The sequence below is a fragment of the Leopardus geoffroyi genome, chromosome X (genome assembly GCF_018350155.1).
Source record: "Leopardus geoffroyi isolate Oge1 chromosome X, O.geoffroyi_Oge1_pat1.0, whole genome shotgun sequence".
NCBI classification, from domain to species: domain Eukaryota; kingdom Metazoa; phylum Chordata; class Mammalia; order Carnivora; family Felidae; genus Leopardus; species Leopardus geoffroyi.
Window position 1 is genome coordinate 91,975,238 of NC_059343.1, and position 26,902 is coordinate 92,002,139.

Here is a 26,902-nt window from a genome sequence, read left to right on the forward strand (position 1 = left end):
GGCTCCCAGAGAACTGCCAGGCCCTGAACAAATGCCTGGCCCAGAAAATGTAACCCGTATTCCCACTTCTAACGTATTTCTTAATGCTCTTCTATTTTGCATCAAGAGTTAGGATCCATGGCTCCAATACTGCCCAGCTTTGTCTGTCTTGAGGAAATGGGGAGATGACATGACATTGGTTTTTCCCATTGTCCCCAGAGCTGTATTTGGAGGTACTTGTGATTCCTCTTGGACTTACTTCACCCATAGTCTAAATCAGTGATTTTCAAAACTCTGTCTCTCCCTCTCTTTGCCTTCTAAATCCTCCATTGAAGTGAAATTTTGTTTGGAAACCCAATACATAAAATAAATAAAAGTGTAGTTGTTGTAGTTGAATCAGACGGGGGTGGGGGGGGGCAGAATCTCACCCATCTCCAAATGAAACAATTTGAAAACCACTGTTATCATTCACATTATCAGCAAGATACTAAAGGGAACTGAAAAATTTAAGGTCAACTGCTTGGATATTTAAGACACCCTCCTTGGTATAGTACAAACAGAGAACTTCAATAGAGAGCTGTCCAAAAAAATGGAGCATATGGCTTCTCCGTGACTTAGAGGAAAAAGGACAAGAATAGGGAAGAGAAGCATTAAGAATACTTCTTACTGTGGGGCGCCTGGCTAGCTCAGTCGGTAGAGTGCGCAACTCTTGATCTTGGGGTTTTAAGTGCGATCCCCATGTTGAGTGTAGAGATTACTTAACAATAAAATCTTAGGAAAAAAAAAAAGAATGCTTTTTGCTGAGAAGGAAGTGGCAAGAAAACTTTTAGGCAGATTCAATGGAAAGAGGAGCAAAGTATATTCAGAAACCTGAGCTTTTAGCCCTGGATAACTACTACTGTGGCATTGAACAAGTCTTTGAATCTTGGTGTCTTCATCAAGAAAATTCAGACTTTGGGATGGACAATATGTAAGGTCTCTTCTACCTCTCAGGCTATTATTTGGGACTCTCCAGGGAACACTTAATTATTTCAAAGCACAAGAAAGGCAACTACAGCAAATAGACTTACTTGTCACCAACCGGCCATCCCTTCACTATAAATCAGGAGCTAGCAAACTTTTTTTGTAAAGGGCTAGATAGTAATTATTTTGGGCTCTCTTGGCTGGTCACATTTGATCTCTGTCATGCAGTCCTGTTTGTTTGGGTTTAGTTTCTTTCATAACTCTTTGAAGATGTAAGAAACATTTTTTTTTTACATCGGGGCGTGGTGGGGGGCATCCCCAAACCACCAGGCCGTAGGCAGGATTTGGCACCCTTGTTCTAAACTACTAAACACAATCTCTTATAAAACTGACAAACAGGTAGGAAGTGCAAGGCCAAGGAAACAGTAGGAGTTCAATAAAAACTTGTAAAATTGAACTGAGGCAAACCGGCATATGATTGACTCACACCTTTGAAGGGATTTTAGTCCTCTCGTACTTGAGTAAAGTGAAAATTGGACATAGTCTAAAGTATCTTTGAGCTCTAGCTGCCCAGAACAGTGAAGAAAGACTCTGAAAGTGTGCTCCCACATAAAGGCAGTGACACTGGAAAAAATGTCAGCATCGACTTTTTCAAAACTCTGGAAATTAACCAAAAGCTTGCAGCAATCCAAGAGGTGTTTATTCAAGAAAAATGGCTGAATGCTAGTAAGAATACGAAAATGTGTAGTGCTTTAGCTTCTTCTATTTCACTTCTTTATGTCTGCTCCGGGTAGCTTTGAAAGCCAACAGCCTCGGGGCGCCTGGATGGCTCAGTCAGTAAAGCATCTGACTCCTGATTTCGGCTCAGGTCCTGATCTCATGGTCTGTGAGATAGAGCCCTGCACTGGGCTCTGTGCTAGCAGTGCGGGGCCTGCTTGGGATTCTCTTTCCCTCTCTCTCTGCCCCTCCCCTGCTCGCTTGCCATCTTTCTCTCTCAAAATAAACAAATAAACATTAAAAAGAAAGGAAGAAAGCCAACAGCCTCACAATTATGGTATCTGAAAAACAGAAATGCAGAATGAGTTGGAAGCTCCCCGAAATGCCCCATTCCTAGAGAATTGTCACTATTCTGCCTGTCCGGTAGCTCCTTAGAAATTCCCACTTGTAGGGCTCTCCTTTGACCTGACGCAGAGCACAGTCACTGCGAACAGCCTTTTCAGGGAGGCTGAATCAGCTGCAATTGTTTAAAATCACAGCTGCCGAAAGTAGAGGAACCCATTGGGGCAAATGAAGCTGCTCAAAACCTTAAAAGGAAAAGCTAGAGAATTAATGTCCATAGGAGACTTTGAAAAGCTCCAACATGTTTCCAGGAATCTCTACGACATGGCACATGTTTAGGACTGGGTGTATTCTGGGAAGAGCCCTAAGAGGGCCCTAATCTCTCATCTCTGGTTGGCCTTGAGGCCCTGCACAAGCAGCAAATGAAGGCTAAGGCAAAGTTATAAACTGCCTGACAGGGCACTGAAATCACGCCCCAACAGACACACACACACACACACACACACACACACACATACACACACAGAGTGTCTTGGCCAAGGCAGGGAGCCTTATTGGATCGATGCGTTGAAGAAAATCTAGCAAAATTATCCTTCAAGAATGAAGGAGAAAATAAGACATCCCCGGATAAACAAAGAGCATCCATTGCCAGCAGACATATCCTCCAAGAAATACCGAAGAGAATCCTTCAGGGAGAAAGGAAAGGACAATAGACAGTAATTCAAATCCACATAAGAAGGAAAGAACATGGGTAAAGGTAAATACATAGGTAAATACAAAAGGCAGAACAAATTGATTTTTGGAACTCTTCTGTTATCCAGTTCGAAAGACAACTGCATGGAAGTGTAATTATGTAAGTGTGTTGACGGACTTATTATGTATAAAGATGTAATTTGTATGTCAATAAGAACACAAAAGGAAGGGGGAAGGACAAAGCTATACTATAGTAAATGGTTTTTATATTCAGTTGAAATTAAGTTGATACTATTCCAAAGTAGATTGCATTAAGATATTAATCTGTACCCCCCAGGGCAGCCACCAAGAAAATAACTCAAAATAAAATTAGTAAAAATACAACAAGGAGATTAAAATGGTATGTGTTAGGGGAGCCTGGGCGGCTCAGTTGGTTAAATGTCGACTTCGGCTCAGGTCATGATCTCGTGGTTCCTGAGTTCGAGCCCCGCGTCAGGCCCTGTGCTGACAGCTCAGAGCCTGAAGCCTGCTTCAGATTGTGCGTCTCTCTCTCTCTCTCTCTCTGCCCCTCCCCCCACTCACACTCTGTCTCTCTCTCTCTCAAAAATAAACAAACATTAAAAAATAAATAAAATGGTATTGTTAGATATTAGAAAAATATGTCACACAATAAAGAGCAGAAATTAAGGAATCAAGGAACAAAAAAGACACAAGACATATAGAAAACTACAAAATGGCAGATGTAATTCTTACCTTACCAGTAATTACATTAAACATAAGTAAATTAAGCACTCAAATGAAAAGGCAGATTGATGGAATGGATTTAAGAAAAAACAACATGATCCAGCTCTATGATGCTTGAAGGAGACACAATTTTAAGACAAATCCGTTGAAAGCAAAAGGATGGAAAAAGACTTACCATGCAGTTAGTAAATAAAAGAGAGCTGGAGAGGCTATACTAATAACAGAAAAAACAGACTTCCAGGCAAAAATCATTACTAGAGACAAATAAGGACATTTTGTAATGACAAAAGAAGTCCAAACATCTGAAAACATAATTATAAACATATATGTGCCTTAACAAAACAGCACCAAACTATGTAAAGCAAAAAGCACTTAAGTGAAGGAATAAACAGCTCAACCATTATAGTTAAAGACTTCAATACTCCACCTTCAATAATGTACAGAATAACTAGGCAGAAGACCAACAAGGAAAGAGAAGACTTCAACAACACTACAAACAATTACACATCTATAGAATACTCCATCCAACAGCAAAATACACATTCTTCTCAAGGGCCCATGGAACATTCTGCAGAATAGATTATATGTTAGGTCATAGAACAAGTCTCAATAAATGTAAAAGGATTGAAACCATACAAAGTACGTTCTTTGACTACAGCAGAATTAAATTAGAAAGGAATAACAGAAAGATATTTGGAGGGGGCAGGGCGCCTGGGTGGCTCAGTCGGTTAAGTTCCACCTCTTGATCTCAGCTCAGATCTTGATCTCAAGGTTTTGAGTGTGAACCCCACCCAGCGTGGAGCCTGCTTAAAAAAAAAGAAAGAAAGAAAGATATTTGGGAAATTTACAAATATGTGGAAATTAACAAACTGCTAAATAGCCAACAGGTCAAAGAAGGAATCACAAGGGAATTTAGAAAGGACTTTTGAGATAGAGGAAAATGAAATAACAATACAGGAAAAGTTATGAGATGCAGCCAAAGCAGTGCTCAGAGGGAAGTTTATAGGAAATGTTCAGAATATGCTAACTCATCGAAACAGAAGATTAGTGGTTGCCAGGGGTTGGGTAGAGGGAGAAGGGGCTATGACTACTCTCAAGGGTGATGAATATATTCTTGTTCAACTTTGTGATTACTACTAAAGTGCATACTTTAAAAAGGTGAATTTTACAGTATGTGAATTACATCTCAATAAGCTGTTACTAAAAAAAAAAAAATAGTACCTTTGAAAATCCCTTATGCTGACAACTGAATACTATGTGATTCCTGACCATGCCACCCTATACAGCAATATGCACACATCTATGAATAACGTATATAGTAATAGCCAGAATGTAATGATGTGTGCAAACATAAGGAACAGTTTGTGGTAGTTTTGTTCTAGGAATATATTGTGACTGTTGATGAATTCCATTAGATACAAGATCTTTCAGGGTTCTTTATGGTTCTAAAATTCTATAAAATAGAAGTCAAATCATTGCATGTTGTGTTGTATTAGTCAGACCAAAGGAAGAGAAATGAGACAGATGCTGCCGTGTTCATGAGGTCCTTGGGCATTTGGGGGACAATATAGAAGGGCCTTTTTCACCCTGGAGGCCACTTTGAGTCGCACCACACTGACCCACTGGGACTTTAGCTCTTGGTTATTCATGCAACAAACCCTTCCGTGTAGTTGGTTGGCTGGGGGAAATAATTATAGGAGAAGATTATTTCAGACCTATATTTCAGAGGAAGAGGGGACAGGCTTAGGGATAGCATCGTGAGGAGATTGCACTCGGGACGGGTAAGGTGAGGTGCAGACTATGGAGAGAATCCATAGGACTAGGCTTGGGAATGAACTTCTGTGCTTCTGTCCTCCATCCACTTATTTAGTATTCAAAATATATTTTCTTGCGTGGGTGGAACAATGTTCAGGAAAAGAAATTATCTCAACACTGTTTTTGTTGATCGATATGTAGAAATACAGAAACACACATATTGCTTAACAATACAAATAATTTGCACCTGAAATTCATTTTCTTGGTCCCTTGGAGCCCCACAGAACAAAATGTTTGTAACAAATACAGCTGTGCTGGCGATACTATTGCGTTAGAGAAAACAAAAACTTGGTCTCTGGTCCAAGGAGCTTATAGTCCAAAGGAAGTCAGAGAGGAGTTTTTGAGAAACCTGGCTTCTAGTTCGGGTTTGCTTTTTCCCAAACGTGCCCGGCACTTTGCTGATGCTGTGGTTTTGTTCTTGAAAATGTTGCAATGCCCATTCTCTTCACCAGCCATCAAAAGCCTACCCAGGCTTCAAGGCCCCACTTAAATGTCACCTAGTCTGCAAAACGTTCCCCATCATCCACCCTCCCCCAGTCAGATGCCTTTCTCACCACCCCTCTTTGTGCTCCTATAGTCCTTTTGTTCGCTCTTGATTACACTACCAAAATCCATTTAGAGTGGTGTCTGTGATTTAAGGGTCAGGACCCTGCTTTATTCATCAAACTATCTCTCCAAACACTTATAGGATGACAGAAAAAAGGTCTGGAAACATAGAGGAGAACGTACATTTAAATCTGAGCCGAAGTCAGTCACTCCACGAACTGAGCCACCCACACGCCCCAGTTATATTTTCAAATAATATGTCAAATATATTTCCCTTCGATCTCTAGACAACTTTGCAAGCAAAGTGCTTCCAAATTTAAAGGCATGGGTGCAAATCACTAATGTGGAAAAAAAATTTTTTTTAAATCAACAAAAGAGTTTCACTCTATGTCTAGGCTTTTTGAACACCTTTAATGTGCTACCTTCTCCAACGTGTTGAATCACACTGGGGTTGTCTTTAACCTCGGCACCCGAGTTTTCTCATTTGTAAAGTGGAAACGCCACTTGCCCCATTTCTCCCACAGTGTTATCATCAGGGCAAATGGGAAAATGACTAGCAAAAGGATGAAGCAGTATAGAAGTGCAAAATGTTGTTCTCATTAACTATCCAAGGATTTACTTTGTGTCCATATTGTAGCACTTGAGTATGCGGACTTTGGCTAACCCCATCACAGCTGCATTAAAGAGGATTCTCCATGAGCTGCTTAAGAGGGGAAGCCAAGAGGCTGATTACAGCTTAGGGCCCTGCCACAGCCATCAAAAGTTACCAAAGGGATGCTGGGACTTCAAGTTTGTTTCCAATTGCGCAGGAGGAAAGTCGTGGCCTCAGCCACCTGCTTCCTGTCTCCACCATGACTCACACCTTTCAGGTCCACTCGGATGGATGTTCAGATGAGAACTGCTTAGGCCTACTGCCCAAGGACCTTGACGGTGCTGAGGCTCAGGTAGCTGTGTAAAAGGAGGAGCAAGAGGCTGAGGCCTGAGACCCAGGGGTCTTGAGCCAAGGTCACGAGATACTCTGTAGCTTATTCAGAAACATCAGTTCACCCTCCATCATTGGTGGTGTAAGCATGAGGCTATTGCCTCCTTACAGGATGAACCAATAAGAGACACGCAACATCACTTCCGTGTCAATTCTGCTCCCAATGCGTAATATGGACTTGCTCACAAGGAAACATCGGGCACACCTAAATCAGAGGACATGCTACCAAAGAACTGGCCTGTACTCTCCATTTCTACAACACGCTGTCAAAAAGAAAGACTCAATCACTTTTCAAGATTAAAGAAGACTTAGAAGTGACATACCAACTGAAGGCGATGTGGGGTCCCAGATTGGATCTTGGACCAGGAAAAGAATGTCCTTGGGGCAACTGATGAAGTTTGAATATGCGCTGCAGGGATATAATAGTGTTTCACCAGTGCAAAGTTCCTGATTTTGATAACTGTACTGTTGTTATGAATGAAAATGTCCTCATTGTTAGGAAATACACACTGAAGTGTGTAGGGATAAAGGGTATGATGTCTGCAACTTAATATCAAGCGGTTAAAAAAAATGGTAAAGTGTGTGTGTATATGTGTGTGTGTGTGTGTGGAGAGAGAGGACACAAAAAATAAAGGAAATGGGGCAAAACGTAAACAACACGTGAGTCTGTGCAGAGTATACAGAAGTTTTTCATGTTACTCTTACGACTCTTCCGTAATTTTGAAATGATATCAAAGAAGTTAAAAAATTAGTACGAGGCTCACCAAAATCCAAATGTTTCTGAAAAGTTCACCAAAATCCAAAAGCTGGCACTAGAAAATTCTATAATTTATTACTTAATGGTTGTGTGCATCACTGTCAGAAAAAAAAAAACACAAAAAGAGTACTTTTAAAAATAAGAGGAGGCACTAAAAAATCCCACAGTGAAGAAAACAGCGAGGCTCTGACCGTGCTGCCCTCCTACAGTTTGTTCTAGTCCCTCAGTGGTTAAATTCATTTGGAGAATTGAGTCAAAACAAAACACCCCCACAACCAGCCTGCAGACCCAACCAGGAGAAATTGTTTAACACGGCCAACACTCCACCTCAGCACAAATGAACTGAGCACATCAAATAAATGTGCAAGCGGCCCCTTCCCTTTGGGAAGGTACTGATGAAAGGTGCTGGGACAGGTCACACTTCTTGGAAGGACAGTAAGGGCAGAAACGCATAGGGCAAAGCTACAGTAAGAAGTAGGGTAGCATTGGGGCGCCTGGGTGGCTCAGTCGGTTAAGCATCCGACTTCAGCTCAGGTCATGATCTCACGGTCCGTGGGTTCGAGCCCCGCGTCGGGCTCTGTGCTGACAGCTCAGAGCCTGGAGCCTGTTTCAGATTCTGTGTCTCCCTCTGTGACCCTCCCCCGTTCATGCTCTGTCTCTCTCTGTCTCAAAAAATAAATAAACATTAAAAAAAAAAAAAGCGGGGTAGCATAGGAGCTGCTCACAATTACTGAAAGCTGACGGCAAGAGGAGCTTTTATCCAAGCTATAACCTCCCCGTAACATTAGCTACACGGACAGTTCAGCAGACCTTCTTTTGGGGAAACAAAATAGCTAAGCAGGACAATTAGAAGGTTCTGGCCAGGGTCAATACCAGAGAGTTAAAGGGGTCATTAAAGGAACGGAACAGGAACTAGGAATGACAGGACAGGTAATGGTCAGATTAACCAGGAAATTAAAGCCCTAGTGGAGAGAGAAGAAAATGAAAATGAATGTCAGGCAGCGGTGTGCTGTTAAATGTTTAACAACTGATTTTCGGGGTGGTGGCGTGGGGGGGGGTGGTGGAAACAATGGCCTTGATTGGCAGAGCTTGCTGATTTCCATAGTGCAAATACTCCCACCACCACTGAGTTCTGGTTACCAACAGGATGTCGCTGAGCACAGAGCTGGGGAAGCGATGTTCACCATCGCCTCTCGTGAGCTAGCATGAACTGGCTCCAGCATACTGCTGGTAACCTGGGTGCCAGTCTTCGTGTGACACTACGTAGCTGTGTCACCCTAGTAGCTTAACCCTCCTGGCTCTTAATTTCCTCCCCTGCAAAATGCCAACCTCACAAGCTTATTGAGAGAATCAAAGGAAACTCATGTGTCTCCATCTAAAATCTCTTTCAGCTCTGACCATCCATGGTTCCATGATGGAGTTGGCCACATCGGTGGCTTTTCGCCTTTTACCATCTCAACCCAAGTCTTCTGAGCAGGAAGAAGTCAAAAGAATCCTAGAGGAAGCTGCTCCACGGTGGGGTCATCAGAGCAGAAACCACGTTCACATCGCCTCAGAGATGAGGTTCAAGGCAGTGACCTCTTCAGATTTTCTATACAGAAGAGACTTCTGGGTGGGAATCTGCTTGGAAAGTGGGGCTAGAGAGTTTACAAAGTTCTATTCTTTTAGTGGCATATTTACTTTGAGTGACTTAGATGTGTGAATGGTGCCCAGGGTCAATGCGGCATGTATGTGCCCTCTCTTCCTACGCTGTACCAGAATCTGCCTGGGAGTGAAGAATACACAGCGAAACTAGGGTCTGTTCATATTTTGACGTCCAGCAAATCTAAAGGGAGTAACTCAGGGCTAACTTTCTTTGATGCTGTCTTTCACTTCCACGAACCGGTGCCTGGGGACATATGTTGCCCTCAATGCCCTCTTTGCTATGCCTCTGAATTGGATCGAAAAGAGCCCAGCTCATCCTCTGAGCCATCATTTGGTGATACCATTAAGTACTAATGGATGTTTGGGACCTTTGTTACCTCTTTTGGAGTAGATAAACGTGTTTGGCGGGGGGGGGGGGGGGGGGGGGGGGAGGTGGGTATGTGAGGAATAAATAAAAGTGACCAGAAGCTTGGCCCCTGCTGGGATTCCCAGGTCTTCAAGCTCGAGGACCAGATGAAGGGAAATTCTTGCCTTGGTGCACTGTTGAAGTTGGATGGCAGAGCAAACCCTCACCCAGCCATTCAAAGAAGTCCGAGTGCAAAGGGGTTTAGTAAGGTATAAGAGACATAATACCTTGTGCTTCCGGAGGCTGCCAGGACTGGTGGGCGTGGAGATGGGTGACTGTTTAGACTTGGGGGTGGAGAGCTGGCTGCTGGAGGTCCCGTTTGCTAGCCCAAGGCAAGAGAAAAGGAAGGGATAAGAATCAACAGCATACAAAAGAACCAGTTATCCTTCCCCTCCGAAGACACGAAGAACATTCAAGCAAGGTACACAGACAACCAAGTGATTTGATGAGCGGAACAAAGGTGAAAAGAAACACATTCCTCAGAAAGGCCAGAACTGCAATCCTCAGTTAATTAGATCCTGGAGCAGTGCAGGGCCATAATCCTCCCACCCTTTCCCCTGAGCGCTTCCAATTACAGGGCTCTGGTTCTTTTCAAACCTTTCTCATATTCATTCCCAAGTTTGACCCTAACACCATCTCTGGGAGGTAGTCTGGGAACATAGGATTTCGTTTCAAGGTTACAAGTGAGAAAAAAAGTGAGGCACAAAGCAGATGATGTGGCAGATAGCCAATCTCTCCCCACTGTCTCTTTTTGTTCTCACCTCCCTGCCACCCCACTCTCTTTCCGGCCGCATCCTGGCTGAAAAGAACAGAAGGAAACAAAGACAAAAGGAGCTTACTCAGGAAGAAGAACGGAAAAGAAAGTGGAAGAAGAAAACAGTGTGAGACGTAAAGAAACACTTGGACAGCAAATGGGCAGAGGAGGGAATCAAAAAAAGAAGGAGAGAAAGAGATCAGGAATGGAGGAGAGGGGACACGGGGAAGACAGAGTCAGATATTAGAAGAAAATAATGAAGACGTTTGAAATTGGGAGAAAGGCACAGAGACAGAGGAAAACAGACAGTGATGGCCAGAGTCAGGGTGCACCCCCATTTCTCTCTAGGCCGACACAATGCTGAAAATGAGATGGTTTAGTATGTAACATCTTGATGCTCCATCGTGTTGGCAAATGTTGTATATCCCCTTTGCCAATGAGCTTTTTAAATATACCATCATGTAAAAAAAATATGGTGCATGGGATGGAACAATTAAACAGCTTTCGAGTGGACTCATGTTTAGACATCTCATGCTAGAGTTAATTGTTTCTTAAATCTAAGGACCCATATTGTTAATCAGAGATATTCTGAAATGTGCTTTAGAAATAAAGGGATATTTAAAAAATATCCCAAAGGTCTGTGGGGGCAGGGAGAGAGAGAAGGAGGAGGAGAGAAACGAGAAGGAAGAGAAGGCGGGAGGGAGGAAGAGAGAAAATTGAACACGTGAAGCAGGAGAATAGCCTGAGGGCGTTGCTGCTCGTCCCACACACATCGGAAAGCTTAAACTGTTGTATCACGAATATTTCCTGAGGATATACTTTCGCTTCTTCACTTATGGTCACGTTTCCCTAGGTTCTGGAACCTGAGTATCAACTGTAGAGATGGAAGAGACATCAGTGGGGTGGTTGCTGAGTTTATCCAAGAGCAAGTAAGCTGAAGAATGGGCGTGTAGGCATCCGCTGTCTAGCTTGACCTGTATCCTAGTGAATGCATCTCTCACCCACTCACTGAGAGGCCTCTGTCCCTGTTAGGGCTTCCTGGAAGTCATTCATTCATTTAGCCAGTAGTTACGAGGTGCTTTCTCTAAACCAGGCCAAGTATTAGACATGGGGGTTTCAGAGATGAGAAGTCACATCCCGTGGTGAAGCAGGCAAGAATACGGTGGGCTAAGTCCTATGGCAGAGCCATGCAGGGGTAATTCTTAGAGGTGAGGAGAGGCTTTGAAATCAGGGGACTGGGAGTCACACAGGAGGAGACAACACCTGAGAAAAATCTTGAAGGATGACTCTGGAATAACTGGAGACAAATCTATAGAGACCAAAAGTAGTAGAGCAATGGTTGCCAGAGGCTGACCAAGGTCAAGTGGGTAGCTGGGGGGAAATGAAGAGTGTCCACTAACAGGTGCAGAGTTTATTTTAGAGGGGTAAAGATACTCTGGCAATAAATAGTGGAGACCGTCGCACAATTTTGTGGCTGACCTAAAATGCCTTGAGCTGTACATTCTAAATGAGCAAGTTCGTATGTGAATTGTATCTCAAAGCCCTTACAAAAAGATGAATTGGAGCTAGAGGGCAGAATGAGTATTCTAGACTTTAGGATTGTACCAGGAGGGGCAAGGACATGGAGGTGTACAAGAATACAGTACCTTTGAAGAGGGCTCAAAGCTATCTTGAAGATAGCTCAAAATGGCTCAAGCACAGGGTGCCAGCGGTGAGCTCCAAGAGATGAGACCAGAGATGGCATAAAGGCCAGACCGTGGGGGCCTTTTGTTTGGGGTTGATTTGTGAAAGAAATCTGAGAGTGATACTATCGAATTTGCATTTTAAAACTATTACTCTAGCTATTGTAGGAAAGCTGGGCTGGGGGGCGGGGGGGGGTGAGGTTGGGGTGGGCTGGGATAAGGGTAGAAGCAAAGGAATTGGTTAGAAGACAATGCAATAGTCCAGGTGAGAGGTGACCATGACTTAAGGCGGGGGGGGGGGGGGGGGGGGGGGGGGAGGGAGGGGGAGAAGGGACAACGTGGAAGACAGAGACCTAGAAGACAGTCAAGCCACCTTGTAAGCAACCCCAAGAAGAATGTGACTTGTACTGGCCAGCACAGACTGTGAGAGCTAGGCTTGGCCAAGGTACTAAGCTTTCTTTTTTTTTTTTTTTTTTTTTTAATTTTTTTTTCAGCGTTTATTTATTTTGGGGACAGAGAGAGACAGAGCATGAATGGGGGAGGGGCAGAGAGAGAGGGAGACACAGAATCGGAAACAGGCTCCAGGCTCTGAGCCATCAGCCCAGAGCCCGACGCGGGGCTCGAACTCACGGACCGCGAGATCGTGACCTGGCTGAAGTCGGACGCTTAACCGACTGCGCCACCCAGGCGCCCCATAAGCTTTCTAGTGAATAAGGGAGGCACTGTGGAAAAGGCCAGAGTGTGCGGAGCCACAGTGGGGCCAAGTAATCCATTAGAGGAAAAGGAAGGAATTACAGCACACTTTCAGTGCCTGAAGGACCTAGCAGGTCCTTCCTAGCAGGCATTTTAAATCGCACCCCGTAGTATTCGAGATAGAGGACAATCTGGGAGATCAGTCTGAGCTGATGTAATGCGCGTCTTCCCCAAGATCCCTGCCCTCAGCTGCGGAGGCTAACAGATGTAGGCATCCCCAGGTAAGTTCTGGCATTTTATTCCACATGATTGATGCCTCCCTTGGCGACAACAGATGGTAGTTCCCCGGCATGTGTCAGTCATGGGACACAGCGGTGGTTACTACACTCCCAAAGTGCAAACTGTCTCTGTCCACCTACACTCTTCTCTAGCTGAGGATGAGCCTACCAGTCTTGCCAAAATGTAGAACATCGTGAACCACAAGCATGTCTGCTTGTGAGGCAGTTTCTACCCATTCATTGGCCACAGACCTGCACATACAGGTTCTTGTGCAACTTCTAGTACTTTTCTCAATATCCTCTGAAACTCACTCACTTAAGAAGTTTAGGGGTAGTGCATAAATACATATTTTATCAATACCTCTCTCTCTATTCCCTGTGTGTGTCTGTGTTTATTCTCTGCCACTCCCCAGCTAGTCAATCTTAACCTTTATTGTGTCATCCACATTCGACAGGCGTTTTGAAAATCAGTTTCTTAATACTTTAACTGCCACTCACTGCATTGTTGAAAAAATGCACTTTCCCAGACTTCCTGATGGAAAAAAAAAAATAAAGAAACCAAAGACGGACACAGAGAAATGAAAGAACATAGACACGCACAAGCAAATGTCAATTCCTCACAAGCTGAAGCAGCTCCTGCATTTACAGACTAGATAAAAATACATTCATATGTGCATTTCTTCTATGGGTTCTGGGGCGGGGGGGAAATCTGGGAGGGTGCCATTTGATATGGATTGGGGTCAGGTAAAAGAAGGAGCAGGGAAAAACGCAAACAGGGCCTGATGAACTGTGCACTGGCTTACTTTGGCGAATCCACACAGAAGGCCATGACAGTTCATTGTGACAGTGAGTGGCTGGAAATAACTTGGTTGACATCCCTCACTGCCCCTTATTTTTCTTTACTAAATGCCTTTAGCTCTTGTCTCTGAGCTTCTAATTCTCAGCTGCAATTTGGGGATGCACTGGGGGAGACTGTTGTCAACTTTTATTTCCCCATAGTCCGAATTCTTTCATTCCTTTCTTGTCATTGTATATATCCGTTTTTTTCCCTCTACAACAAGGTACATCACAACTTTGTAGTCTCCTAGGCCATGTTATCAACAAACACCAAGATAATAATTAGTGCGTTTTAAGTATCTGATAGGCCAGGCACTCTGCGTGCACTCCCAACCCCCCCCCCCACCAAAAAAAACCCCACTTTTAGTTGTATTCTCATTTCCAATGGGGAAAGAGAATCTTGCTCCAGTTAGGGATAGCAAAGTCAGGATTTGAACACAGGTCTCTCTGATCCCAAAGCCTATGTGTGTGTTTCGGTTTGCTTTCAGTGTTTGCTATGTCACTCTTCCTTTTATAAATGAATTGCTTCTGGAACTCCTCCCCATGACAACTTTCTGACGCAGGAAGGAAGGGGGGGAAGAAAAGTTGCTGTAGAGAACAGAGAGATGAGTAGGACAAGGTAGAAGCAGACACCGGAGCTTAGAAAGAGTCTTCTGGACTTTTATTCCACTTATCTAGTTTAGATTAGAAGGTATTTAGCAAGCACTTCCTTTTATTCGCCAAGGAGACTGGGTGTCATAGACAGTGTCAGGAAACAGTAGCAGATAGAGAAGCCAGCATGGCATGTAACTACCTTCAGGCCACAGAGCTCTCTGGGAAGACGGTATCTGTGTCTATTACTCCCCTCAGCTGGTGTCCCTCAGCTACGCAGCACAATGGCGGAGCTTGGCTCGGCATTCTGTCTTATCTCATTAGCTTCTCTGAATCATGGATGCCTGCCCTGGCCCCAGTGCTCATCTTCAAATCCTTCGCTGGGTCAGAATGGAGCAGGACAAATCCAAACAACAGATGGCTGTTCAGGTAACTAGGTTGACTTACCTATTTATAGGAATTTAAACGTATGGGAGGGAAAGGGGTTCCCAGGAGTGGGGAATAAGGTGGGTTGAGTCAGTTTCGAAAGAACAAGGAGAGGGTCCAATTTCTGGCATGGGCAGCCAAGGACAGAGTATGGTCACCAGCCAAGCAGAGGTGATGCTGAGCTCCTAGACTATGGGTTTCCTTGTCTGGAGGCTGGACTAGTCCTTGGAAACTGGGATGCAGCTGCGTGGAAGGTGGGTGTAAGTAGCCCCAGGTGTGGCAATTATAGAACTGTTTGGGCAGCGAGTTAGACATGTCATTATACTTTATGGGTTCAAGTTTGGATGGCCAAAAAGGCACAGAAAGAAAAGAGCCAGCTTGGCATCTGTTTTTTACCCAAACTTTGACAGGAGACCAAACTGATAATGCTCATTCACTTAGCTCTGGCTTTTCCTCCCATTCGAATCACAATGCTTGAGCTCAACTCAAAAGCAAGCCTATTGGTTTTGGTTGAATGTCTATTTTGAAATATTGCTCACTAAACAAACAAACAAACAAACCCATCTTAAAAAAGCCATGACAGGGGCGCCTGGGTGGCTCAGTTGGTTAAGCAGCCGACTTCGGCTCAGGTCATGATCTCGCGGTCCGTGAGTTCGAGCCCCGCGTCGGGCTCTGTGCTGACAGCTCAGAGCCTGGAGCCTGTTTCAGATTCTGTGTCTCCCTCTCTCTGACCCTCCCCGTTCATGCTTTGTCTCTCTCTGTCTCAAAAATAAATAAACGTTAAAAAAAAATTAAAAAAAAAAAGCCATGACAATAATTTGAGATCCACCTTAATAGTTGCACTTGTAGGGGGCCCTGGGTGGTGTCGGTTAAGCATCCAATTCTTGATTTAGGCTCAGGTCATGATCTCACAGTTCGTGTGTTGGAGCCCCACGTCAGGCTCTGCGCAGAGCCTGCTTGGGATTCTGTCTCCCTATCTCTCTGCCCCTCCCCTGCTCGCTCTCTCTCTCTCTCAAAAATAAATAAATAAACATTAAAAAAACCTTTAAAACTGAAAAAATTGCAGTTGTATTTCTACAAATGTTTTCAAAGCATTTTACCATATATGAATTCACATGATTCTCCTGGTAACCTTAAGCAATGATGGCCAGGAATTAATGGTCTCCTTTTAATCATAAGAATATAGAGGTTCAGGGGCACCTGGGTGGCGCAGTCGGTTAAGTGTCCGACTTCAGCCAGGTCACGATCTCGCGGTCCGTGAGTTCAAGCCCCGCGTCGGGCTCTGGGCTGATGGCTCAGAGCCTGGAGCCTGTTTCCGATTCTGTGTCTCCCTCTCTCTCTGCCCCTCCCCCGTTCATGCTTTGTCTCTCTTTGTCCCAAAAATAAATAAACGTTGAAAAAAAAAATTAAAAAAAAAAAAAAGAATATAGAGGTTCAGAGAGAGTAGGACTTGCTTCAAGAGTATAAATTACTTCTCCTCAATGGATATGGCCTCAGGGATTTACTTAGATTCCTTTCAAAATTGCCTTAAGGTGAGCACATCATATGCCTAATTCCCTAATGCCTCGCAGAGGGAGATCTCAATACACAATTCAGCCACTCCCTCATTTTTTCTCGTATTGAGATGCTCTAAGTGTTCTTGCATTCCAGTTCAAATACACCCCCTGTTTGCTCCCTACATATACAGGGAGTTTTTCTGGTAGGCCATCCAAGTAGAACCAAGGTGGTTTCAGCTTACTTCAGAACAAGGCCAAGACATAGAGCCTGTGGTTTTCACACATTCGTTCCGAAGAGCCCTTGGGATGGGTGTCTGGATGGTTTGGCTAATTGTTTCTTGTCAGTGGAAAAGCTTGTGTCCCTCTCCCCAGACCCATCCATTAGGGAAGCAGGAGCAGTTCTTCACTGATTTGATCACAGCACTGGTTCCCACGCCAAATTCAATCCTAGCTTGTGAGATACCGGAACTTCAGGAGTTGGAACTTGAATTTTAAATCTATTTCCTACAGAGTCTTGGGCAGCATGCAGTTTGGAATGTTCTAAATAAAAAGAGAAATAAGAATTTTCCCGGTTGCAAAACAAACATGTGTACCCATGCCTGCAATATTTTGACACAGATCAGTTCCCCTCAAGAAGAAGACATCTGTAAGAAGACGGATGGAAGTGCCAGGATTGTTTTCTCAGACTTGATAATGCTGACAACATTTCCTTGCTGTTGAAGGTGGTTCTGCGGAGAACATATTTCTAGCGGAGCAAGCCTATTGTCAGAGTTCGCTACTGGTTTCATGCGGTAGAAACTAGAAAAAAAAAAAAAAACAACAACTACAGGGCTCTTAAGTTGTGGAAAGAGCACACACTTTGGAACCAGTCAAGGTTCCAAATCCTGGCTTAGCCTGGATGTGTGACCTGGCATGTAACCTAACCTCTGTAGGTCTTAGTTACCCCATCTGCAACATTTGAATGATAATAACGCACATCTCAATTGTTGTCTTGAGGGTTACATGACAGACTATACATAAAACGCTTAGCTAAGTGCTTAGCATGTAGAAAGGGCTTCATAATAACCTCTTCTTCTCTTAATATTACTATTGCCACTACTAGAAATGGAAGGACATGAGTAACTATGCAATATATAGGCACCGAGTTAGGAAATCCCGCTTCTACGAGGAATGACTTATCAATCTCAACGGGCTGAGGACTTTCTTTGGCTAGCAGGTCAGGCGTTAGAGGATTGAAGCTTTCCCGAGTAAAGCCTATTGCTTTTTTGTTTCTTGCTGTGCTTCCAAAAACATAGCCCTTGGCCCTCTGCCCCTCTCTCTTTTACCTTCTCAGCCATTACCTTGGGGGTGGTCAATGAATGCAATGTGGAACCACTGAAGGTTCTGCGGTAGGGGGTGACACAATGGAAATGTGTTTTAGGATGAGAAATATGGTGGCACCACCCCAGATGCAAAAGGGGACAGAGATTTGAAAGAGGGATGCTACTTAGGAGTCTGTTGACTAATTCTGGCATCACATGACGACAAAAAGGAAGGGACTTCTGTGTGAGTAATGTGAAGATGTTTCAAAGGTTCAACAACAGCAGCATATGGCCGACTTGAAGGATTCAAGAGTAGGAAGAATCAAGATAAAACCAAGGCATTGGACCCAGGGAACAGAATAGAAGATATTCTATTGCCAGACAGGGAGTTGGGGGTGGGAATGTTTTTGGTCGTTAGGCACATCATATTTGGTACATTTAAGTACCAAATATGGTAATCCCATGAATGCCTACCATGCAGTTTGGAATGTTCTAAATGCAGTTTGGAACATTCCAAACTGCCTAGTAGGCATTCATGGGATTAACATCCAGAAGGAAAGTTGGGGCCGGAGATGTAGATTTAACAGCTGCTTCCCTGGACCCTCATATGCTATATTCATCACCATCCGTACTCGTTTGTTCATGCTTCCCCACTCTGTCAGAAATAATCCATTTCTGGGGCACTTGGGTGGCTTATTCAGTGGAGCATCTGACCCTTGATTTCAGCTGAAGTTCATGATCCCAGGGTCATGGGATTAAGCCCCGTGTCTCTGGAGAGTCTGTCTCTCTCCCCCTGCCCCTCTCCTCCACTTGTGCTCTCTATATCTTTCTCTCTTTACAATAAAAAAAAGAGAAATAATCCATGTCCTTATCAATTGAAATATAACCCTCCTTCAAGCCCCAGTTTTTCCCAGAAGGCTTCCCTTAGCACTTACTACCTGTATCTCCCATTCACTTGGCATTGAAACAAACCATTACTGTTAACTCATATTTAACACCACGGAGCCATGGTTAAATTGTGGACTGCGAAGCCAGACTTCCTGGATTCAAACCTCAGCTCTAACACCTAGGAGCTGTGCGGTCTTGGGCAGGTCACTTAGCTTTCATACGCTCTAGCTTTCATCGGGGGCAACAGCGCCTACCTCATGAGGTTATTATAAAGATTAAATTGGTTAATATGTGCAGAGTGGTTAGCACAGTTGCTTGGTACATAAGAACTATATAAGTATTTGCAAATAAATGTTTTGTTAAACACGTATGTATACTGGGTCCCCAATAAATCATAAGCTTCTTAATGATTGGGAGTTCATCTTCTTCCTTTTCCGCACAGTACCCAGCTCTATTAGGTACCCCATCCAAACTCTGGAGAGTCAATTGCATTTAAATGCAAGTCCCAGACTGCAGCAGGTGTGTGTAAGACTCCTATTACAGGGAGGCGGGTCAACACCACCACATCCCAAGCCCTGCCGAGTGCTCAGTGGTCCCCATTTTATGGCCCGTGCCAACAATTTCTCAGGTGGTTCTCCAACGCCAATGCAAATGTTGCCTTAGATATGGGGCAGTTCCTCCAGTGAAACTCAACACAAGCTGTGGTTTTAGAAAGAATCCGAACGGGGGAGGGCCAAGGGGTGTTTTTCTCTTCCCAGAGCACCCCTTCCCCTTGGAGTGACAGTAGGGGAGCTAATGGAACGTCTAGGACCGGGCCCTGGAAACAGAGGTGCCCAATTCCTCATAGCTGTGCTCTAGGTAGCACAAAGAGAACGACACACATGTCACTCCATTCCCCTGCCTCCAGGTGAGGGAAGGTGGAAGGAAGCAGACAAGCAAGGACCATACAACAGAGACCTTTCTATTTACCACTCTGGAGCTCCCACACCTTGCCTCAAAGACAGCGCAGGGATTGTCTGCCTGGAAGTCAGGACAGCTGGGCTCTGGCTCGTGGGTAGTAAATAGTTGCATGACATTGAGAAGACCACAAGATACTGAGCCTCTTTATATCTTAGTTTCCCCCATCTAAAAGAAAAAAACAAATTGGATGATTTTCCTTTCCCAACCTAATTCGCGGTGCTATTGTGAGTGACAACTGAGGTGATTTTTGCAAAGTGCAGAGCTTTAATTTATGTAGAAGATCGTTATCTTGAACCTCTCTAAGAGAGGAAAGTTATTGTGCTGTCTAGTACAGTAACCACTAGTCACATTTGCCTTTGAGCATTTGAAGTGTGGGGAGCCACAATTAAGATGTGCTGTAAGACACAGCCCGACTTCGAAGAATGGAAAAGATCTCATTGGAATTTTTTTGCATTGATTACGTGTTGAAATGATAATATTTTGGATGCATTGAGTAGATTAAAATATATTATCAAAACAGATTTCTTCTGTTTCTTTGACCTTTTTAACTGTGGCTGTCAGAAAATTTAAAATTATGTACAAGGCTCCCATTGTATTTCTATTAGACAGAGCTGGTCTAGACGATCACATTCGGGAAGGGCAGAATAGCTAGGTCCCTCCTCAGGCAACTCAAAGCAGCCTGTTCAGTTAGGAAGAGAAATACTTCTGGATACAATTCTCCCATGAACCCACACACCCACTGCACCGCTGTTTTGTGTCTCTTGACCTCCCCTTACAAAGTCTGTATATTTTGGTGCAGAATCCATTCTTTTTAAGGGGGTTGGGAACAGGGAAGATTTGATTTTCAGGAATAGGTACACATAGGTTGGGAGGAAGGAGGGTGGGGAACATTGGATTGCTACAACAATGACTTACTACTGAAGAACACCAAACTAATTATCACATTACAATTCTCTCAGCCTACCAGTGTGGGTAATTAGCTTCCTTGGAGGCTCCTTAAGGAAAAAAAAAGAAGAAGAAAGAAAAAGAAAAGACTCCTTCCCAGCAACTAGCTACTTTGTCCTTTTAATTCAATTCAATTCAATTGGGGGTAGTTGCAGAAAAGGAAAAATTAACACATTAATGGCTGAAATGGAAACAGCCAGCGACGCACTAGAAAGGTCTTCCTGCAGTTCTGAGGCCAGGCTTCCCTTTGCCCATCAAAATGGCAAGTCCTGGGTTAATTAAAATGGGGGCACTACACAAGATTTCTTCAAACATCCCAGAGGAGACCTCTGGGCTCAGATTCTTCTCTGCTTTACCACAGTTCCTTGTCCTACTTTAAAGACAGACATGGCTAATGGGACTTGGATTCTACGAGTCCATCAGCTCTGCCCAGTAAGAATGAGAGCTCCTTATAGCATTATTATGTAGACGACCGAATCCTTCCTTAACTTACGTTTAGGGTTTAACAACAGACACTCCATTTGGGGCACACTCAACATTGGCAGGAGTGGGGACTGAACTCAAAGGGAATAAAGTATACAGATTTTGATTTACTCATGGGAAGAACAGAAAAGAGACAACTTAAGGACTGAGGAATCAAATTATGACACAAATTACAGACCAAATCGCATCAATTTCCTAAACCTCAAGCCAACTGAACCATGAATTGGACCAAATATATATATATATATATATATACACACACTATATATATATATATATATATATATATATATGTATATATATTACACATATATATACTATGTATATATGTAATATATGTTACATATGCAATTACATATAATATGTATATGTATATGTATTATATGTATGTGTATAATATGCATATTACATATGTATTGCATATGTAATATATATTATACATATATGTATATATGTTATACATATATATACATATATTCTATATATGTGAAAGAATAAGAGAAATAGGTCAAATAGATGTCCATATATATATATACACTATACTACTATAGATAGTATATTAGTATATATATTATGTACTAATATACTATGATAGTATATTAGTATATATACTATATATACTAATATACTATATACTATACTATTATATATAGTATATATATACTACATATATATATAGTATATATATGAATGTCTATTTGACTTATTTCTTTTATTCTTTCACTATTACCCTCCTCTGAAAGATTTGTTTTATTTTATAACTTTAAATAAATATTTGCTTTCTCCCAACTCCATTGCTCTGTTCTTCTTAAAAAAGTATTTGAAAATCTAGCAAACATGTTCAAACCAGAATCAAACCTATATATTTTCTAATGAACTAGAACATCAAAACATTCCTTTAACTGAACCCGAACTGAGCCAATGTTTCATTTGGTTTGAGTCCCTTCTGCAGAGGAACATTTTTGGCTGTCGTTTGCCTTCAAAGGAAGGTAGTTAAAATTCCCTGGAAATGGCCTATCTTCTACAACCTTGAGTTTCTCAGGTTGAATGAAAAAAAAATGTGAATCCCTCCCACAAGTCCCAGATTCAAGACAGACGAACACAGGATGGAAACATGGTGGTACTGCCATGTCCTAGAAAAGAACAAAGAATTTCAGCCCCACTCAACACCACTGTTCTTTGGTGAAATGGGTATTAACCTACCTATGTCCCTTGCTAAGAACTTGGAAAAACCTTGACATGTGCTGATGCAAAACTACGCATGGTCTATAGCTCATCCTTTTGGTTACACAATCCTTATTCTGTGGAAGCTACTGTACAACTCTATAAATTGGAAACAACCGATAATATTGGAAAAGGATCTTTATCTCCAGATGTGTAAATTCTATCTTAACCGAAATGGAAACCAGGTCTTAGACAAGGTAAGAAACTTGTCCCAAGTCACAAAACTGGGAAGTGGTGTCACTGGGCCTTCCTACAGAGATGCTTCCCTCTCCTTTTCCATATCCTATCCGCCTCCACTTGCCAGCCTGGCATGGTCCTGAGTGACGTGGAGGTGGGAAGGGGAAAATGGGTATGTCAAATCCAAACCATACCTAAAGTACTGTTTTGCCTGAGATCAGCTTTGTCCCTGTGAAATGTTCACTGAGTGGATGCCCTGGACATGGCTCTAAACTGCCATGGAATAGACAAGGTCATGTTACATGGATCCTTTTATGCTTTGGGGCTGAAATCATGTGAAAGATCTAGACACGTCATCTGTGATGAGCTCAGACGTTCTGGAAATTGCCATTAAGGCTGGCCAGGCCAGCATTTGGCTTCATTGATGTTCATGAATTACCTGAAATAAAGATTTAAATTCTCTCTCCTGAGAACACCACTTTAGGTGTTTTGTTTTTTTGTTTTTGTTTTTGTTTTTGTTTTTGTTTTTGCTAATAGGGAGCAAAGGCTGTGTGTAATTCTGATATCTGCCAAGCAAAGTCCACTTTCCCTGCCTCGAATTGGTTTCTCTTTTTTATCCTCTGTGTGTGAATATATCTTCATTCCTTCTCTTTAGCAAAGGTGTTGTGAAGGAGCAAAGGCAGATCTTGCCTGCCTTTGCCTAGGTTGGGATCTATTATATTCCTTTTAATCAGACAAATATTCATTAAATCCTAACGTATTCCTTCTCTGTTTTTACTATCTTAGAGTCAGTGAGATACATAGTTTCTAGAAGGGAAATTCTGTAGGTAGCATGTTGGCAATCACGTTTAAGCCATGTTTACTCACAGATGGTTCAGTTCACGTGGGGTGGATGACCCAACTGGATACAGCCCACAGAGAATCCATTTACCTCAAGCTACTGCCGCCTCAGCATTTTTAAGTAAGAGGTTAGTGGTGGCTTAAAAATAGGTTCACCAATTCTTGGCCATCTAAAACTAGGTCCACCCCCCCACTCAAGAGGTGAAGATTGACCCTTCTTTCCTTGAAGGTGGGCTGGAGTTAGTGACTGCTGCTAATGAGTTGACTAAAACAGAAGTGACGGTCTGTGGCTTCGGACACTAGATCACAAAAGGCACTGCATCTTCTTCCTTGTTCACTTTCTTGAATCACTGTCTGGGAGAAGATCCTGCCAATGGCCATCTTGGAAGTGGAGCCTACAGTCCCAGGTGAACCTTCAGATGACTTCACCAACACCACACCAACACTTTGACCTCAACTATATGGGGGATCCTGAGCCAGACAAAACCACACAGGCTAAGCTACTCCAAAATTCCTAACCCACAGAAACTATAAAACAATAAATATTTGTTGTTTTGAGTGGCTATGTTTTGGGGTAATTTGTTTTGCAGTACAAAATGAGTAGTACACATTAGAAATCCAAGAGGGGTGCCTGGGTGGCTCAGTCGGTTAAGCGTCCAACTTTGGCTCACGTCATGATCTTGTGGTTCATGAGTTCGAGCCCCACATCAGGCTCTGTGTTGACAGCTCGGAGCCTGGAGCCTGCTTCAAATTCTGTGTCTCCCTCTCTCTCTGCACCTCCCCGGCTCGTGCTCTCTCTCTCTCTCTCTCTCTCTCTCTCTCTCAAAAATGAATAAACATTAAAAAAAAAACTACAAAAAAAATAAATCCAAGAAAAGGGGGTGCCAGGGTGACTCACTGGTTAAGCATTTGACTCTTGATTTCAGCTCAGGCCATGATCTAAGGTTGTGGGATTGAGCCCCACATCAGGCTCCGTGCTCTTTCTCTCCCTATGCCCCTCCCCGCCACTCATACACACGCACACATGCATATTCTCTCTAAAAATAAAAAAAAAGAAATCCCAGAAATGATCAGTGATATTTCTGAAAAATGATTGGTAGGCGGTTATCGCCAGACTTTATGAGTCTTGATCAAGCATTTAAAGTCCATTTTTTTTGCAAGACCCTGCCTAAAATTTGTACAATTTCATTCTTTTTTTGAAAATTTAAAATTTTTAAGTTAAAAAAAAATTTAAATCCAAGTTATTTAACATATAGTGTAATAATGATTTCAGGAATAAAATTTAGTGATTCATCACTTACATATAACACCTAGTGCTCATCACAAGTGCTCTCCTTAATGCCCCTTGCCCATTTAGCCCATCCCCCCACCCAACACCCCTCCAGCAACCCTCAGTTTGTTCTGTGTGTTTAAGACTCTCTTCTAGTTTGTCTCCCTCTCTGTTTTTATATTATTTTTGCTTCCCTTCCCTTATATCCATCTGTTTTATATCTTAAATTCCATATGAGTAAAGTCGTATGATATTTGTCTTTCTCTGACTGACTTATCCATTCACTTAGCATAATACACTCTAGTTCCATCCACGTTGTTGCAAACAGCAAGATTTCATTCTTTTTGATTGCCAAGTATTATTCCTACAATTTCATTCTTTTCAAAAAAATTTTTAATGTTTTATTTTTGAGAGAGAGAGAGAGAGAGAGAGAGACAGAATGTGAGTGGGGGAGGGGCAGACAGAGAGGGAGACACAGAATCCGAAGCAGGCTCCAGGCTCTGAGCTGTCAGCACGGAGCCCGACGCACGGCTCGAACTCACCAGCTGTGAGACTGTGACCTGAGCCCAAGTTGGACGCTCAACCAACTGAGCCACCCGGGCACCTCTCTATAATTTCATTCTTAATCTGAATGTTAAAACATCAGTCTTTGTAGCGTGAGCAATGTGAATTTGCTTAGATAGGGGCATGTGCTGTTTTGTACGCTTCACCAACACATTAGCAAACACTTGCATTTTTACTCCTTTAGCAGATATTACCTAGATATTAACTACGTCTCTAGCACCGTGCTGGGTGAAATAGGTACTTTTACATATCTGTTCATTCACAAACATTAGTTGAGCATCTACTAGGACCCAGCGCTGAGGACACAAGATGAACATGACATCGGACCCCTGAGGGGCCCAATATTTAGTTGGAGAAGTAGACAGGTAAATACAGACTTTACAGCACAGCATGGTGAATATTACCCCCAGATACATGAATGACATGCTATGATAGTGCAGGGAATGAAACTATTTCTATTTGAGGTGTTGAGGGATGAATAGAAGTTTCCAAGCAAAGAAGAGTGGTAGGGTAGAGGGATGGCATTCCAGGGGCAGGGAAGTAGGGTGTGCAGAGTCATGAAAGCATGAAAAGCTTGTGCTGCTTCTTCCAGTTCAGTTCTTTCTGCCCGAGAATAAAAATATGGCCGGTGATGTGCATGCTCCTGGCAGTGTGAGGCCAGAAGGACAGGCTGTTTTTCTAGGCCACAAGCATTTCCACGCCAAGAGGCTGCTTGAGTTGCCCCAATTGGAAGCAAAGATAGTGTTTGTGCTCTCCGCCCCAAAGTTCCCAGGCTGGAAGAATTCTCGTGGTGAACACTGAGCCTTGGGAGAACAAATAGAAGTCTTCTGGGCCATACAATTGCCTTTACCACAAAGAACTCAAATTGTCTGTGCATGACTCCACTCAGCTTCTCAACTTGAACTTCTGGGGCCCTTTGCCTTTTCAGATCAGTGTCACTCAGGCGGCGGGGGCAAGATCTTGCACCAGAACTTCAAAGGACACACTGCTGCCTTTATCAATAAAATTATGCTATGAAAAAAAGAGTCAGCTGAAGCAAATGTTTGCTTAGTGGCATAATTTGCATTTGGCACGAGCTTCTAAGCTTGTCACAGACTGATAAATAGTTCATGGCTTGGCAGTGATTCATACACCACATTTTTTAGATCACTCACTATCCACTAATTAAAATCCTGTGTGACAAATCTCTGTGTTTCCTTTCAGACCCTGGCCTACATATTTTTTCTCTTGTTGTGAGAATGATGTGAATTATCTTGTTTCTCTTTATGTGTTGACTTCTAAAAAGCTCAAAGTCAAATTGGAAGCTCAAGTGCCTCAACTATGTTGACACTTCAGGGTGGCAAGTGTTTGACATTTTTGTTTTCGATTTTGCTTTTCTGTTTCAGATTGGCGTGTGACTGGATTATTTCATTGACTGTGCTTTTGCTGGGTGATGTTGAAGATGGTGACTATGAGGACAAACACGACAATAAGCATTACAGGTTTCTGGTCTGCGTCCATCTGAGTAGAACCGGGGTTTAGCTGTGTCTCCATGAGTCCAAACAAGCCTGACAGTTTAGTCTCTGAGCCGATAGAATTGGTATCATGGAGACTCAGCGGTATTCACGAGGAACGCGTTGCCCTGCATGCAGAGGGTATTGGCCTCTGTAAATGAAGTCAGCATGCACAGTTAGGAGAAGAGCACTCACCGTCTTGGTCGTTACCTGAGTCAGCTGGAGACTTGCTCCGGCGCATGGGGCCAGGGCTTTTAGCTGAACTCTTCTGAGGGGTTGGAGAGGCCTTTGGGCCAGCTGTGGCCGATGGGTTTCCCTTCATGACTCGGCATTCTGGTTAAAAAAAAAAAAAAAAAAAAAAGACACAGCTCAGTAAAGCCAGGGGAGGAACGGGGCTCAGCATATTACCAAC

The 26,902-nt window shown here is 43.1% G+C and overlaps 1 protein-coding gene across 5 annotated transcripts in view; it reads right to left on the reverse strand.

The window, feature by feature from the left end:
* The window catches only part of DCX (doublecortin), a 114,029-nt gene that overhangs the window by 6,111 nt on the left and 81,016 nt on the right, over positions 1-26,902 (reverse strand). For 2 of the 5 annotated variants that reach the window (XM_045471219.1, XM_045471220.1), the window contains exons 5-6: positions 26,686-26,823; positions 9,813-9,910 (exon numbers count right to left, since the gene is read on the reverse strand). In XM_045471219.1, coding sequence (XP_045327175.1) covers positions 9,813-9,910; positions 26,686-26,823 — 236 coding nt within the window. The remainder of the gene's footprint in view (positions 1-9,812; positions 9,911-26,685; positions 26,824-26,902) is intronic. The other 3 variants (XM_045471221.1, XM_045471223.1, XM_045471222.1) reach the window with 3 other exon arrangements.